Source organism: Dicentrarchus labrax, unplaced genomic scaffold (assembly GCF_905237075.1).
Source record: "Dicentrarchus labrax unplaced genomic scaffold, dlabrax2021, whole genome shotgun sequence".
Taxonomy (NCBI): domain Eukaryota; kingdom Metazoa; phylum Chordata; class Actinopteri; family Moronidae; genus Dicentrarchus; species Dicentrarchus labrax.
In genome coordinates, this window is record NW_026136703.1 from 20,109,683 (window position 1) to 20,126,333 (window position 16,651).

At 38.8% G+C, this 16,651-nt stretch overlaps 1 protein-coding gene across 1 annotated transcript in view; it reads left to right on the plus strand.

Moving 5' to 3' along the window:
- The first annotated feature begins 207 nt into the window (after positions 1–207).
- The window catches only part of sash1b (SAM and SH3 domain containing 1b), a 48,101-nt gene continuing 31,657 nt past the window's right edge, over positions 208–16,651 (plus strand). Inside the window, 1 exon segment of the mRNA XM_051396418.1 lies at positions 208–1,038. Coding sequence (XP_051252378.1) covers positions 559–1,038 — 480 coding nt within the window. The 5' untranslated portion in view covers positions 208–558.

Sequence of the window (16,651 nt, forward strand, 5' to 3'; positions counted from 1 at the left end):
ACACCATTTAACTTCGCGATTCCGTCGACGACAGAAAAGTACGTTTAACCGTTAAATGTCAGTTGAGCTTTCGTTAACTCGCCGTACTAACCGTTAACATGCTTTTAACGGCTGACTAAGTTAAATTAGGGACTCTGTTTGGCTTTAAAAACAGCCACAGCTCCTTCATGTAAAGAGGGGGGGGGGACTAACTTACGCCGCCAAGAGGGGCAACAAGAGAGGGGGGCCAACTGTCTGCACTGTGTTTGCTCAAGGGAACTTCAGCAGGGCAGATGTGTCAACCAGGGTTGGAGAGGAGTTAAAGGTGTCTCCAGCCTTCATCCACCCTGCTGTCTCCAAATATGCCCTCATTGTGTTTTCTGTTGCTCTGGCCTCCACTAATAGATGTGTCTAATGTGGAGAATGAGCCCCAGGACTGTGTGTAAGAGGGTGGGAGTTACATGGAGCTGCACAAAACCCTCAGCAGCAGTGTTAATGGATATGATGATGATGTCCATTTAAGGTAGGCCCTCCTTGTGTATACATATACAGCCTGTTTTTTTTTTTTTTTTTTTAAAGATGAGCCAAGGGCCAAAGCTCGTCCTCGAGTGGCTGTCGAAGCTCCACCTGGCCCAGTATGTGGAGTCATTCATTGACAACGGGTACGATGATCTGGAAGTTTGCAAACAGATCGGGGAGCCGGACCTCGATGCCATAGGTGTCAACATCGAGTACCACAGAGACAGGCTGCTCACGGCGGTGCAGACACTTAAAGATGAGGACAAAGGGAAAGCGCCTAGCTACTACTTCACCTTAGAGCCTCTGGATTCTACTTGCAACCACTCTCCGCACTCGAACAGAGAAGATGACTTTAGACCTTTGGGGTCACACTCACAGACCGCAGGAATACACCAGGCCTCCTGTCCTGGAAACCATAACCCGAGAGAAACAGATTGCAATGACTTTGTGACTTATCCCAAACTGAAGCTCAAGGTACTGATAAGGGATAAACTCGCAAAAGATGGAATCAACCTGGGAGAAGCACCATACACCTATAAGGTAATTCATTTCCCTTCCTTTTCTAATGCTGTGTTGATACTAAATGCGGGCTCTTTAAGCGCTGTCTCAGGGAATTTAACACGCTTACTGTGTTATGGTTGTGATGAAGAGTGTGACAAATTTCTTTGATGGTGCTGACGTCCACTGATTCTTATTTATTGCTCCAAGGATGCTTTGGTTTCTCTGGCAAAGGTCTGCTGAGACGTCATTGTAGTGCGTTGTTAAATTTCACTGCAGGATCAGCGGGCCCGGGCAACAGACCCGTAAGCAATTATGGGTTCTGATTGGCATGTTTTCTGCTGAGTGGGTGGGTCGTGAGTGGATCTTCGGATCTTAAAAATGGTAGTAAATGTTGTTAAAAAATTTTTTAATAGGTTTAATGTAGTCTAAGCAAATCTGTAATACAAATAGAGCTTAGTTATCATCATTTTATGATATTCGCTGTATTCCAACAGTTGTTTTTAAGTGTGTAAATTTACTTTTTGCTGTACATAACAACATTTTATACAATTCACAGAATGCCATTCAATTAGCAGGAATGGGAACAAACTTGTTGCATTCAACTGTGGGTTCACAGCTTTCCTTAAAAGACAGTATGTTGCTGTGCCATCATCCTCTATTGTTACTATTTTACCACACAAGATAAATGATTGGTCTGTCACGTGGCTTCCTTGCATTATAGTCTATGAAGGTATAGTTGATTGAGTAGTAGTAGAGCAGTATTTCTGCCTCTTATCTCCTGGCTTTCTCCCAGTACTGTGTGATTGTTAAAAGGTTGGTACCAAAGTGAGTCAAGAAAGAAGCCGTTGCACTTTCACATCAAAACCAGATGTTTAGCAATAACATCTGTGCTATCAAACAGTGCTAATATTTGGGCATAATATCATGCTGTAGGGTGATATAATGGGTTGCCCATTAGTTGCAAGTTCACCAGTTGGATCTACATGGCAAAATGTTGCTCCTGATGGTTACCTGTGCGTTGCGATTCAGTTTACCATGGCATCAGTGTTTGGCCAGTTGTGCTGGAATGAGATTAAACACACCACAAAAAAAGACAAAGAACAGGTATAGTATTTTAAGTGTTATAGGTTAAATTTCTGTTGGTGTGTAGCTCGGCTCGTAACAGCATCCATGGTAGATCAAAACATAAGCCATACACTTTGAACACATAACCAATGAACAAGAGTTAAAAATCAAGGTCAGAGAGACGATGGATCAGTCTTGATGACAGATGTTTACTCCACAGACGACAGCACGCTATTTTATTCCTGGGGATCTTCTCTGTTTTGACAACTGTCCAGTCTGTGTTGACTGCAGAGACTGTTACTTAATGTAATTGCAGAGGATAGTTATTCCGCTTTGGCATCAACCAAATCCCTTCCTTCCTTAATACACTCAGCGAATGGTCTGAAGCCAGCCACATGAAAAATTGAGTGGCACATTTGGCTTACTTTCACCAATCTGTCGCTGATACATGATTGATGGATTCTGGATTTGATTATATCAGAGAAAACTGATGTTTCCCATTAGACAATTATGATACACTGGTGTTAGATATCTGTTTCAGCTATATTGTAACAGACTGTCAGAATAAATCCCTGCTCAGCACCACTGTCAGACATGAGAGAACTTCCTCTTTTTATGCACGTTTATACTGTTCTTGGTTTTGTCTGTCCTCAGCAGATACAAGCTTAAAACGCTGCTCATCAACAATGAATGACTGCGGTCTGAGAGACTTGTGAGCCAGGTGCAGTTTTTTATTGAGCTGATCTTTGTGTCATAACAAATCAAAGAGAATACTTAGTCTGCTCTACTAGAGTGCCTTTACACAGCCCTTCTTATCCTGCACTCTTATGTATCCATATGGAAACCTGTGCACTGTTTGGTGTATTCTCATTTATTATAATAATAACAATCTAATTGTAAAAATATCATTTTTATCCCTCTGCAGTGCCATTAGCTTTAAAATAGTTGCACTGTACCAACTGTTCTGTACGGTTCTGGCCAGTTTCACAGATGCACGCATATACTGTTCATGAAAAATTCAGAGGCTATAAACTACTAAGTGCAAAGGCACTCTGTGGTTCACATCCAACCTTTTTGTAGGTTACAGCCAGTACTAGCACAGTTAGATTCACCCAAAAGTTTGTTTATTTCTTTAGACATAAAAGCATCACCAGAGCTGGAGTTGGTAGAGCTGTACTGGGGTTTAAGTTCATTCTCAGGGCAAAAGATCTTACAGTAGTGAATGGGATAGTAGCTACGCTTTGTGCTTGTTTTTTGCACTAACAAATCTGTTATGTTTAACTTCTCCAGCCTTACACTGTGTGGTTAACATTGTGTCCTCCTGCCACATTTCTGTAGGAAATAGGCCAACCTTTAAGTTTAATCTTTGAATTTATGGTGTGAATATTGAGTACTTGCTTTGGAGCATCTCATCAGTTAAGAGCTGATTCTAAAAAAGAAATCGAGTGAGATCGTGGCTCTGTGTGATAACAGCATTTTAGAGTAGTTTGGCCTTTCAGGTTCATCAGATTGAGTCCATTAAAATGGTTGCAGAATACAGGTATATAGGCCAGTGTGGCCCATTTTCTCACCAGTAATAGCATATGGCAGCTTCAGGCTAAGTCTGGCTCTGCCAGCTATTCTTTGCTTTAATTTGTGCAGAACTGAGCCAAATATTTGTATAATTTTGATATACTGATATTGTCTCAGATTTGTTTTATTGTAATAAAATTCAAAATACAATTCATTGTTGTCTTTTTCTGTTCTTATTGGCCAGATACCATAAAGTGTACGTAACAAAGATGTAAGTTGACATTGATTTGAAAGTCTGTGTTGTATTAACACACACAAATATAAGTATATATAGCATATAAACAAATCCATTTCAAGCAAGTGTCAATTTTACACATGCTTGGTTTTTATAAAACACATTAATGAATGGAAAACATTGGCAAAGACCTTTCTCAGGAGAGTGAAGACTGTGAGGTACATCCCTCTATATTATTCTATAATTCCAGTTGCTCTGGTTAATAAATTGTATATTAGAATTAAATGCTTATGAATTCATCCTCATACCATACCGTCATACTTCTGTAACCCCCTATTGGCCTTGTTTGTGTTTAATCTAGGTGACATCAAACAACACTATGGTGTTTCCTCGGGCCATATTCTGTCTGCAGTTGAGGAATTGCAGTGGTTTGCATATGTAGTCCCGAATTATCTCTGCCTCTCAGTCTGGGTTTGGAAGTGCAATCAATTCCCAATGAGCAGGGTGAATCTCTGACTATTCTGTACGCCTGACTAGTTCACACACTCCCGCAGGACCTATTAGAGACTGAGAGAGAGAGAGAAAAAAAAAGTAATGTGATAGAAGCTGGTTGAGCTGTAAATGACCTAAACACTGGCACCATGACGAGTGTTTCGTTGAACACGAATTGTGTATGAAGGATTTCTACAAAATAGATCATGGAATAGCAAAATCCAACCTAAAACAAAAATTCCCAAGACATCTTCACACATTCTAAAACAAAAAATAATCTTGCCTTGTGTACATTTAAAATTTGGTTGTTAACTTCAGCAATACCTATTTAGATGATTAACAAGCTTTCTAGACGTTGTATCAAATGATTAGCTTTCTCGTTGCACAGCAACGCATACGTTATATTGTTCATCACACCCAGACCCTGTTGGGTATCCTTCCCTTTATAGCTGTCCTAACAAAGGGCTCCAAATCCTCTAGAAGGCCTCATTGCAGTGCCTGGCCTGAAAAACATCCTCAGAATGGGCAACAAATCTTGGTTGTTCAGAAGATTTCCCTGTGTTGCTCTGGCAGAGATTGGAGGACAAGCAAAACCAGCAGGCCGCTTTTGACAGAAGAAAAGCCAGTCTGAATAGAGCCCGGCTAAATACAAGTTCTGCTGCAGCTGACAGCTGTCGCTCCCTTTGTCACTATAAAATGGAGACTGAATAGAAGTGTTTTTGTCAAACAAAGTTGGTTTTAAAAACACCAGCACCTATCTTGCTGTTAGGACCAGTGCAACATAATGCGGAAGAGGACCTGTAAATAAATAAGAGAAGTGGTTTTGTAGTTCAGTTCAATTTTTCTTCTGTTTCACTTCAGTGTTTCATCCTTATCACCTTTCAAACAAAGCAACTTGTTATCTGGGTGAGGATTTAGTTAGTACTGCTGCCTCAAAGGAACAAGTTCCTGGGTTTGAGGTCAATTGTCTCTCTCTGTCAGACAAGTTAGATGAACCGGAAACTGTAAATTGCCCATAGGTTTGTGTGTAAATCGTTGTCAGTCTATATGTGTCAACCATTCAATAGCTTCTCGCCTAGTATGAGGTGTAATGGGTTCCAGCCACCCCCATACCCTCCTCAGGGTAAGTTTGTACATAGGATGGATGCATAGAATAACCTGTTGTTTGTTGTGTAATTTACTGACTTACGTGTCAAACATGCTTGTAAAGGTGGAGAATATGGATAAAAATAAGTTAAATAAGATATTTTAAACTACCTCCAGAACGACTTGACAACTACGAATCTGTAAAATAAAAAATAAATTGCGAATATGCTAAACTTTTAACTCATCAGCGTTATAGGGATGCACTCATCTAACCGAGTGGGTTGGTATTGATGTTGTTACAGACCTTATTAGGCAAATTGATTAGCCAGATCCAATCCGCATTAGTGCCACTATGATATTCTGTGTTACTGTTACTGTTACTGGCAGCAGACCATCATCTCTCTTTTTAGTGCAACATCAATCCCTGGCCTCATGTCACCCTACATAAAAATACCCATTGTACTTTATGCAGTGATATGCAGTGATGTACACATTATGAAGTGTACTGTTATCAGATGGGTATGAAATATTGGCCTGTTGGTGTTGAGGTGCCAGAATCTCTACTGAGACAGAAAGAGACGGATCTCTAAATTGTCACTCATCACGCTGCTCACTTGAATATTGCTGTTGAGCAAAGGCAACAAGACAGAAGAACAGGATGTTGTAGTTTTGTTAGGGGTCACTCTGGAAACCCCTTATGCCAAAAAATACCAATGTGTGTATATATACAATGTATATGTATAATATGTGAAAAATTCAGTTGGTGACTGAAGTTCTGGGATTGTGAGTTAATTCCAATATATTCAGGCATTATGCTCCATAGTTTAAGATCTAGTAGGAACACAAACCATACATAAATCTTATATTCACATTTTATTGTGTTGCAGTGTGATCTATCTATTACCATCGTCTTCTTGCTTATCGTGTAGCGCACCGTAGGGTAGGCCTACTTACGGACTTTATTCATGTTATGTCAGTATAGATTAAGTCAAACCACTGGGCCATTACAAGTATATTGCTGGATTATTGCACTGATGGTGCCAGGGGGGGGACTGAATAGTACTGCACATAGCACTCAAAAGCTTAACATGCCATGAACATGCTTGTCGCTTATAGTTTGGGATTCGATAAATTCCTGTCCAGCTTGTAACTCGTGCGGTAGCCTGTTCCTCTCCCCAACAGAACAGGACTCTACAAGGACAGCTGTCAGTGTACCAGCACATATTTAGCCACTACACATTACATCACTGCTGAGTGATATCAGAGATGCATATGTTGTTCACACAGGGGATATTGTGCTATGTATAATGTAAACCCATTTGTTAAGCAGGGTATAATCCCTGACCTATATTTGTGAATTTCAGATTAGAATTGTCCAGGGTCAGTGGACTGGAGGTTAAGTACACATACAGCTAGTAGCTCATTGTTCTGTGTATTGTCTTCTGTCCAGTTCATTTTTCCTTTGAAAAGGCCCTCATGTCTTCTTTAAATAGAAATTATTCAGTAGAGCATCTGGAGGGGCTTCACCCAGAGAAACCAAGAGCATCACGCATTTATGTTCAGCAACATTATGGACTTAACAATATGTAAGCTTAAGAAGGGAGGGCTTTAGTTTCCTTTTGTCTTTGACTGAAAACTATTTTGTGTAAACATTTCCCTTCAGCAGCCCTAGCTATTGAAACACTCCTTAATAGCCTTTACCTCTCTGTTTCTTCAGCTATTGTATAACAATGCTAAGTAGGTCTTTGAAACTATGTGGCACTCTCTGAATTTAAATCACTTGATAGAAAAGTCTTTTTTGCTTTGTGGCGGACACACGCAAGAAGCAGTTGAACGGAGAGAGGGCGTTTGATTCAGAGCAAGCACTGAGCCTTGGACTGCTGTTCTTAATCTGTGTCCTACAGTTTTCCTTGTTGATGCATTTGTGCACTCACCTATCAGATTTAATATCACATGGTGTTCTGAAAGCTGCTTTACAAACCTTTCTGTGAATATTGTTTGATTTTACTTTAATAGAAAGTGTCTTACTTAGCACCACATTCCCCGAGTCCTCCAAGAAGGAGTTCAGCAGAAACAAATGCTGAATGCCATTGTTATTTTTGATAATGATTTAAATGTTGTCTCAGTTAATTTGAGATAACAAATAAAAATAAATGTATTACTTGTCTTGATAAATGTACAGCTTTGCCTTGGACCTGGTATGGATTAATGTGTAGGATCCTTTAAAGGGTCTCCTTGGCCCTGACCTTTCTTTCTCAGCATTGTGTCACAACTACCAGGCTCTTGGAGGTCTTTGAGTCACACTACATTGACCTTGATCACGTTCCATTACAAGGATCTAACCATGTGTTCTGCTGGGCTATTTTTACTGCATATGCAAGAAGGGCCATTTTAGCAAGGTTAGCAAATATTTCAGTAAAGCACACCAACCTAGTTGCTACCGTAGAGGTAGATTTATTTCTGTCCAGAGTGGCACCGTTACTCTAATGCAGTTATGTTTTTTTGTTATTTATTTATGTGTCGGGTTTTGCATTTTGCATGATTAGGTACAGTGTATTGGTACATTGTGTAGGTTTTATGTCATCCATTGTCACATTAACAACCAAAGTGTACTATTTTCTTTATAGTTTAATAATCAGACTATTAAAAACTGTTTCCATCTGCTTCTTACCAACACTGAAACCAACCTAAGATTAACTGAACTGTCTAGATGCCCTCTGGCTAACGAATCCATCATCCATCAGCACTGAAACACATTTTCACGTGACAATATAAAGAGGACTTTGCTTTTTTTTATTCATCATTAGCGATATTGCAATCTATTAGTCCCGTATTTCTCTTGAAATATAGGTCATGTATGGATTGAAGCTTGTAGTTTGTTGAGATGTTCAGACAGTCTCAGTACATTAGTGTTAATTCCACATGGCATATATTAATAATGTGATTCAATGTACTGTAATTCAATGCATCATTCAAAGGCATTATGAAATGGATTTGGTATTGGTCCTTTCTGCGTGATTCTTTTCATAGAAAGACAGTGAATGAAATTCCAGGCAGGATCATGTACGTTAAGTTGATTTTAGTACTTAGTATTAGTATATTTTGGTATGTATTATGTTCGTCTCCAGTGCAGTATTGCCTTTTAATACAGTGTGCAGCTGTTGAGCTATTGAATTTTGAATTAATTCTACCACACCACTGTACTGCCCCAGATTATCCTGAAAGAACGCATTAGTTTTGTCGAACATATTGATTTTGCCTAGTAATTAAGAGATTTTCTCTTTAACACTTACAGAACTTACTTACAGAAACAACCTTTAGTACCATGCTGCAATGCAAAGAGAAATCCAAGTTAAAATCTGATTAGAAGCATGTAAGGTAAGATAATACAAATGTAGTTTTCTTTTCAAGCCATTTGGTCAGAACACAGTGGGGACAATTAGCACTGTCCAAGACTTTGTATGTGATGGGTAAACAAATTAAAGAAAAGACACTAAGCCACTGTTTGAAATCTAGTGAATTTCAGTTTTTTCCCCTCAAACAAAACACTAAAAGTGGCCCGCAGCTCATTCAGAATGCAAAAGGCTGAGAAGAAAGAAGAAAACTGCACACAGTAGTAGAGACTTGTCAGTCTAGCAGTCTGCTTAAGAATTCACTTCAAGCTGGTTTTGCAGGTCAACCAAGCACTTACATCCCATAACACCAAAATACATTTTTCTGAATCATGCCTGTCAGGCAGTTGTGCACCCACTACATCTCTCAGGTTGTCTGCCACTGGTGCTTCAACTATTCCCAAGTCAAAGTCAAAAGCAGTAGAAGTAGCTTTTAGTTTTGTTAGCTAGAGTCCTGTCAGATTACCTGTGAGACACTAGACACTCAATCTTTTATTGAAAAACAAACAACATTAAAGTTTTTTGTATGTCTAGTGTTCTATCTGTTCTGTGGACAATGCTCTTTATGCTTCTGTTATTTAAGCACCTCCACAATCTCAGTTTTATCTGACAAAGCTCCCTACGTGATAGGCCGGCGGATTTGCTTTGAAGATGATCGAGGAGAAGCCTTTTATTGCACGTGAGCTACAACAGCAGTGAGAAGATAAACAGGGAAGGAAGCTGCAGCATTTTCTATCACAGCTCTCTACTCTCCATTCAATTTGAATGTTACATTCTGTGCAGCACTTCTCTTAACTCTCTCAAACACTACTTGGCATTGGTACATGGCACACAGGCAGCATTATTAGCTTTATTGACTTTAAAACAAAATTAGTAACACAAACTATCTGATTAGCCTAAAAGATAGAATGGGTCAATGTGGGCTAGAGAGATAGACAAGCTGAAATAAAAACTAAAAGGACCAGTGTATAACATTGAAGGATATCTATTGGAAAAAGAAATAGAACATAATATTTACAGGTATGTTTTCATTAATCCCCTGAATATAAGAATTGTGTTTTCGTTACCTTATCTACAGAGGGAGAGGTTCCTCCTCTATGGAATCAACCATGTTAAACAGCCACGTTTCTACAGAACCGACACACCAAACACTGGCTCCTCATAGAGCCTTTTACACATTTTGTAGCCATCACTGTTTTATATACACACTTGGATGGCGAGCGGTATTCAGTAACCACTTTACCTCTAGATGCCACTTAATCCCACACACTCTCCTTCAACTTTATTTGGGGCCTACTTTATGTGACTTGCAGTAACTGTGTAATTCTGTAGTTTAACACTGTAGATGGAACAGACTGGTTTCTATGAACAATGACATCATTTTTATGAATGCAGTCAAGTGCTTGTTGAATGCACATTTAGTAGAAACATTCATTTATTATCAAGCATTGAGTTTCTCTAATGCTCATGCTACATGCTACACTTTAATTTCTGATATGGTCAATGTGACACTTGCGTGTTTTGACTTTCGCAGGCTTACAGTAAATCTCAGGCTTCCAATCTGTGTAATGTTGTGGCTTAGAAGGGCCCAGGGATTAGATTTCTACCACGGTTACAGCTTGTGCAATGTGTCATCCATGACGTGTAATTTATCCATCTAAGTTGTTCTGGGTTGATCTTTTTTATTTGTTGCATGTCTGCATCAGCCTTTGTTCACCATGTGTTAGATAGTATCTAGTGATAAATAAATGAATAATTAAAATTAAAAACAAGTCAAAATAAAGCACATTGGAAGTGATGAAATGATAAAGATTCATGGTCATTGGGCATCTTCTCTCGATGCCTTTGTCCCACGGCCTTCATTATTCTTCGTCATTTTATGATTCTCACCTCTGAAGATATTTTTGTATGTATGTAATATTAAGTCTTATTTATGCAAAAAAAATTTAAATGAAGGAAATCTTATGTTTTATATTGTATTATTATTTTGTATTTTATATACTGTTGAACAGTAATGTAGTGGTATTTGTAGAGGTGGGGGATTGCATCTTTGCTGGCTCTCCCACCAAGAAAAGAGTCACTGAAGGGATATTTCAGTATATTTCAAATCTATAACATTTTGGTATTTCTAGTGTAAATCCTTCTGTGCAGAAGACAATGGGAATACACCTTATATACAGTCACACATCACTTCTAGTTTGCCTGTTTGTCCAGTGACGGTTCACTGTAGCAGCTTCCCCGCAGTGTCTGCTGCTGCTTCCGTCCCCTGGTACTCTGTAGTACAGGAGTTCATGGCTTGGTCTCCATCCAGCTGTGTAGTATTGGTTGGATCAGTGCAAGGTCTGCCCATGCAAGTGAGCTTTCATACCATAAAAAAACAGCATTGTATCTGACCTTTCAGGGAGGCTATCAGCGTTTACAGAGGAAAAAAGCCAAGGGTCACAAGCCTGTAGTGCAGTGCATACTGTATCTTCAAAATATGACCCACTTTCCACTCCTTTTCCTCTACACAACAGCTAAGACCCTCCTCTCTTATGAATTTAATATGACAAGTCAACTGACACTATTGCAGCATAGAACCACAACAAACAGCTTGCTGGGCTGCTTCCCTGGTGAACCATTTGCATAGAATATGGCACTTCTCGTATTCACTGCCATGCGAAATTAAGAGGATGTGATTCTTAAATTCATCCCCATTATCTTGTACTTGGTTTGCTGAGAATATTTAATGTGCTTGATGTAACTCTGTCAGCATACATAATGTATTTACGCCAAGAAATCCCCATTATATGGAGCAGCTGGAGCATATTTCTGTTTGTTTAGCCTCAGTTTCACCTATTAGCCTGCTTTTTTCTGTCTCAGTGGATTATTATAAGCTTTTGTGAACTGTTATTCATTTTTCACTCCTCGAGTGAAAGGTGTATAGGAAATGTGGTGGATGCTAGATAACTGCCGAATCTCAAGTCAATGAAATGTTTTTACAGATTAGTTTATGTTGTGTCATTTTTCATATAGTTTAAAGTGAGATATAAGAAGACTTCTGCAGCTATAATAAGTGATTGGATTATTTAAATTATGGAATGTTTTTGCAGCCATTATTTTACTGTATATTTTGTGCTAAAACCAGATGCTTCAAAGATTTTAAAGATATATATTTTTTTATATATATAAAAAATGGTCAGAGTATAGCAATGTACTACTCTTTTTACTACACAGCTTTTAGCCAACCCCCCCTCTGTATAGACATAAGTTGGAAACCTGAGCCTGCAAAAACCGTAACAACTCAATAATATTCTGAAAGGAGGAAATGCAAGTGATATCCACCAGACTGATTTTATTAAGGCTTATATAAGTCAACTCTTATGGAAAGCATAGAAAATCATGGACTGCCTTAGTCGCACCTTTCAGGGAACATCTGATCCACGGCCTTCAGGTTGCAGGATCATGCAACCATTATCTAAATCAAACAGACCACTGAATAAACACAGTTTTAATTTATTCCATATTTCAAACATGTGAAACTATATACTCTTCACTTGCTTCAAGGGGCTGCCACACTTCTAGTTAATTGGATAAATGTTCTGGTTAAACTTTAACTGGGGCAGGAGTAGCTGGGAGCACCTACCTGGGTTAAATTGTGATTTAAAAAATTGAGGTTAATGCTCCGACGTCTGTTACAAAACGGTGCTGTTATGTGCCATACAGGTTCAGACATTGCTAGTGTGTTATGTTTCACCTGTGCTGCCCCTTATCAGAAATGCAATACCTTTCAGTGTTTCTTAAATTAAATTAAAAATAAGAAAGGTGAGCAGTAGGATCCACGTAAGTGCAATAAACTGTCACACAATTTAAAGTCACTAGTAGATTGTCACTTATACATTGCAAGTACTGGATGTACATGGACATTGTCATTGCTTGTTCAGTTGCACACTAACCCTTTTAACTCTTATTTAGTTCTCTAATGGAACAGTTGGTTAGTTGGTTGGTTGATTAGCTGATATTTTTTGCAACATGCAATTATTGTTTGTGATCAATACACTTACTTTTGTTTGTAGTAAATGGAAGAATATTTACTGGTCACTTTTGCAGAGTTGTTAGTGGCTGGTGAATCTTTTGAAAGGAGTTAAATAAATAAATGAGTTTTGTGATTATGTCATGTGCATAGAGAAAGAGATAAATCCCTCTCATTGACCATAATGGACATCCATTCAATGTTTAAAGGCAGCTTTGAATTGTCTTTCATGCTTCCCATCAGTCTTGTGAAGTGCTTCCGAGCTGCATATTTTTTACATCCTATCTGAATACATATGGCAACTCTTTGAATAATGGATTTCCTGCCTCAGTGACAGTGAAGAAGCCTGTTCCTCTAAAAAAGCTTCTGAGGAGCAGGCCATGCCTCCTGGGAAAGTAGATGGCAGTGAGTGGTGATGTTTGGTGTAATAGTTCATGTGTACTGTGCGACTAAGACGTATCCCTGAGGTGAACACCGGGAAGCTGTGGGAAAGTGATAGTGCAGTAAGAGTTTCTAAAACCATTAGGGTGGGTGTTGTGTTATCAACTGAAAGAATCAGGGCAAACTACATTTTTGCACTCTGGGAGGCTGCGCACATTCACATTAGAAGTAATGCCTGTTGTGAAATATTGATTGTCACTTTTTATATCTGTGCAGGACACTGCTGCACTTTTATTTTGAAGGCTTTTGTCAGTTCCCTCTACGCTTTTTGTTAAGAACCAGCAACGTTGGTGGTGGTTGCCTTTCTACCCTGTGGTGTCTGTTTGATTGTGTAGTCGTGGCGGTGCTGGAGGGTTTCATAGTGCTATTCTCTATTGCTTACATTCTTATGTCTCACTGTTTATTGTAGAGTCTGTTTGGAGGACTTAGTGAAAGGGTTGTTGCTGTTGGTATGCTTAGTCTTTAATCTTACAGTGGGATTCTACAGTGAATTGGGGGTTACCAGTTGTCAATGCTATGTAAAAGATTAAAATAGTGAAGGCTGAAAAGGTCACTTGCATGGTTTAGTTGACTTCATGAGGTGAGCCAAACCACTGTTAAAATGCATGGTGTAAGAGCCTATATATCACACTCAAGATGCATCTGCATAACAGAAATCTATTATTTTGCAACACCAGTAGTTCGTTGTTTATATAAAACTATTACAAGGACAGATCTGCCATAGACAGATCAGATTGAGGACGTTTACAAATGAAAGTTCTCAGTCAAGTAAGGTATCCTAATCCTAAAGGACTGGTTCTTGAAATCTAGATATTTCATACAGTTGGCATGTTTGATCAAACATGCATTTGTACAAATGTTTGGGCAGTGTACAGGGTTGGAGTCCAGACCACCCTAGGTGATGTTGGAGTCGAGCCCAAATCAGGCCAAGAGAGACCAAACCCTATCACACCAGGAACAAAATAGCCAATAATCAGTATACTAGTATTTCCAAATGTAAAACCTATGATTATGGCAGGTTTTTTTTTTTTTTTTTAAAAGCTGGGTACTCTAACCTTGAAAACTATTGAGTAACCATCCAATAATGGCAAGTCCACATAAACCGAGACCAAGAAATCACAGAAGTGGAGGGAAGTGCTACAAACCTGAGGCTGTGTCATGTGTTTATCAAGCAGATAGAACTGTATAAAACTAACAGGCTTATGGAAAGACGACTCTTTACGGCTCCAGTCATCTGCATCATCTCAGTTCTATGTTTGGGTTACGTCCAGCCAATCACTTTATGTGACATTGTGTGCTGATTCCCCAAATTCCACAGAGGTTGTATATTGGAGTTGTGTTTTAATAAAAGAAAGAATTGAACAGTAGCCAGGCAGCCAGCCCAAAAAGCCAGACAGGCTATGAATGTTACAAACATCCTCCGGCGTCTGTGCCAACTGGCACTTGAAAATGTTAAATGAGATGTATTTTGGATACTGCTTGGCAAGCAAGTGGGCCAAACATGATAGCTTGGGTAAATCCCTATTCCCCACTGCCAACAGGGTGATATTATACAGCGTACGTCTACATAGCTCGTTCTTTATGCTTCCATATGTCTTTCTTACTACTATAGTTGATGAAGGTTGCCTTGTCTTTGGATAAATGAGCATTTATTTAAATTTTGTGGAAAATTGTGGGTCATAGATGTAGACAGCGCCTGAGGAAGATACTACAAGCTCTGATTAAACTCTTCTGTGTTCATCACGTTATCCATTCTGAAACTGCAGCCATGGTCGAGCAAAGGGTGGACTTCATTGACTCGATTCAGTAAATTACCATTTGATTAGGGAATTCCCTCTGGCACAGTTATATTGATCCCATTACGTTTGTCTAATTGTGGCTCAGATTTCAGATTTTGTGCTAGAAGTCTTGTTTGCCCTTTTTCAAATCATTTGCAAAGAAACAGCAGGACAGAAATGTGAATTTCCATTTTCTCATTAAAAGTCATAGTTTGTTGACCTGTGCATTATTTGCTGTTTTATAATGACTTGCTGGATAATTGTTTATTGAATTATTTTAATTATTCATGCTGTAATTGTTAAGGTACAAGCCATTTCCCCAGGTGTTCAGACACATTTACATGTATATGACTTTGTTCTTCCCAGATCAATTACATTATCATTTAGAAAACAAGGGATATTTGAAACTGCATGTGACCTGCACAAGTATTTTCTTTACATTACTGTTGTATTATACCTTTACACATTCACACCCAAAAAAATTTACAAAACACAGGCACAGTGAATTTCACTGGATTTATTTAGAAAAACCAGGGATATCACATGCAACAGCTTGCTCAGTATCTCATCATTATAATACAGGAGGTAAACACATTATTTATGTAATTGTAACGCTTAATTTAGCAATTTCACATTGCGTAGCTGTCTGATATCTGTAGTTTAGTTGTGAATGTTGATTTGTCACTTCCTCTGGGTTATCCAAACATCTGAGTTTTGTTTTGGGGAATGGGGGTGAGATGCCTTATTTTCTGCCTTTAAGGGGACACACACCCGTGCTTTATAACTTGCATTAAAATACCCCCTCCTGTTGTTTTCTGTGCAAGCCCACACACCGGAGGCATCATGCTGCATGTCATTGTGGATTGACAAATAAATGTCCATCATATGTTTACAAATAAACATCCTCTAGGCTTAATCGTTCATTGCTTCAAATGGTTGTTTCTAGATAATGAAATGAAATATCATAATTATATGACGTTTTATTCTCCTTTGTTTTGTTAACCAAAATGACACTGTTGTATCACATTAAAGGCCTGGAGTGCAGTTGTGCAGAGGGCTGGATATTTGTACATTATTGCTTGCATTATAATTGAATTCTATACCTATTTTGGTCAGAAAAGCTTTACTCTGAGAACTGCAGAGAATTCTCTCTCTGCAGTTCAATCTGATATTGTGTCCATCAGGAACCATGTGTGGGGTCGTATGTCACAGAGAATATGTGATGAAGAATCTGCAATTCGATGCAAGTGACTGACCTTGATGTGTGATCTGATAATGTCACATAGAGCCGAGGCGTTACAGTTTTCCTGTCCGTGTACAGTATATGGATTGCTGTCCACTTCCTTTCAACATCCATGTTAACCAGTTGGGTTGTTCACACAGTGTGCACTGACGTGTGGGATCAGCTCACACTCTGCTGCGATTGTTTCTGTGTTCTATTGTTTTCCTCGAGCCAATCTGGCAAGAAAGCACAAATCCATGAATATATATTAAATTATCTGATAAATGATGAATTGTGTATCCCATGCTTGCCAAGCCTGTTCACTTTCAGTTTAGATTTCCCCCCACATGATGAAATATCAAAATTTGCCGATCAAATATGATTATATTTATAATATTAAACAGTATCACTGCAGCC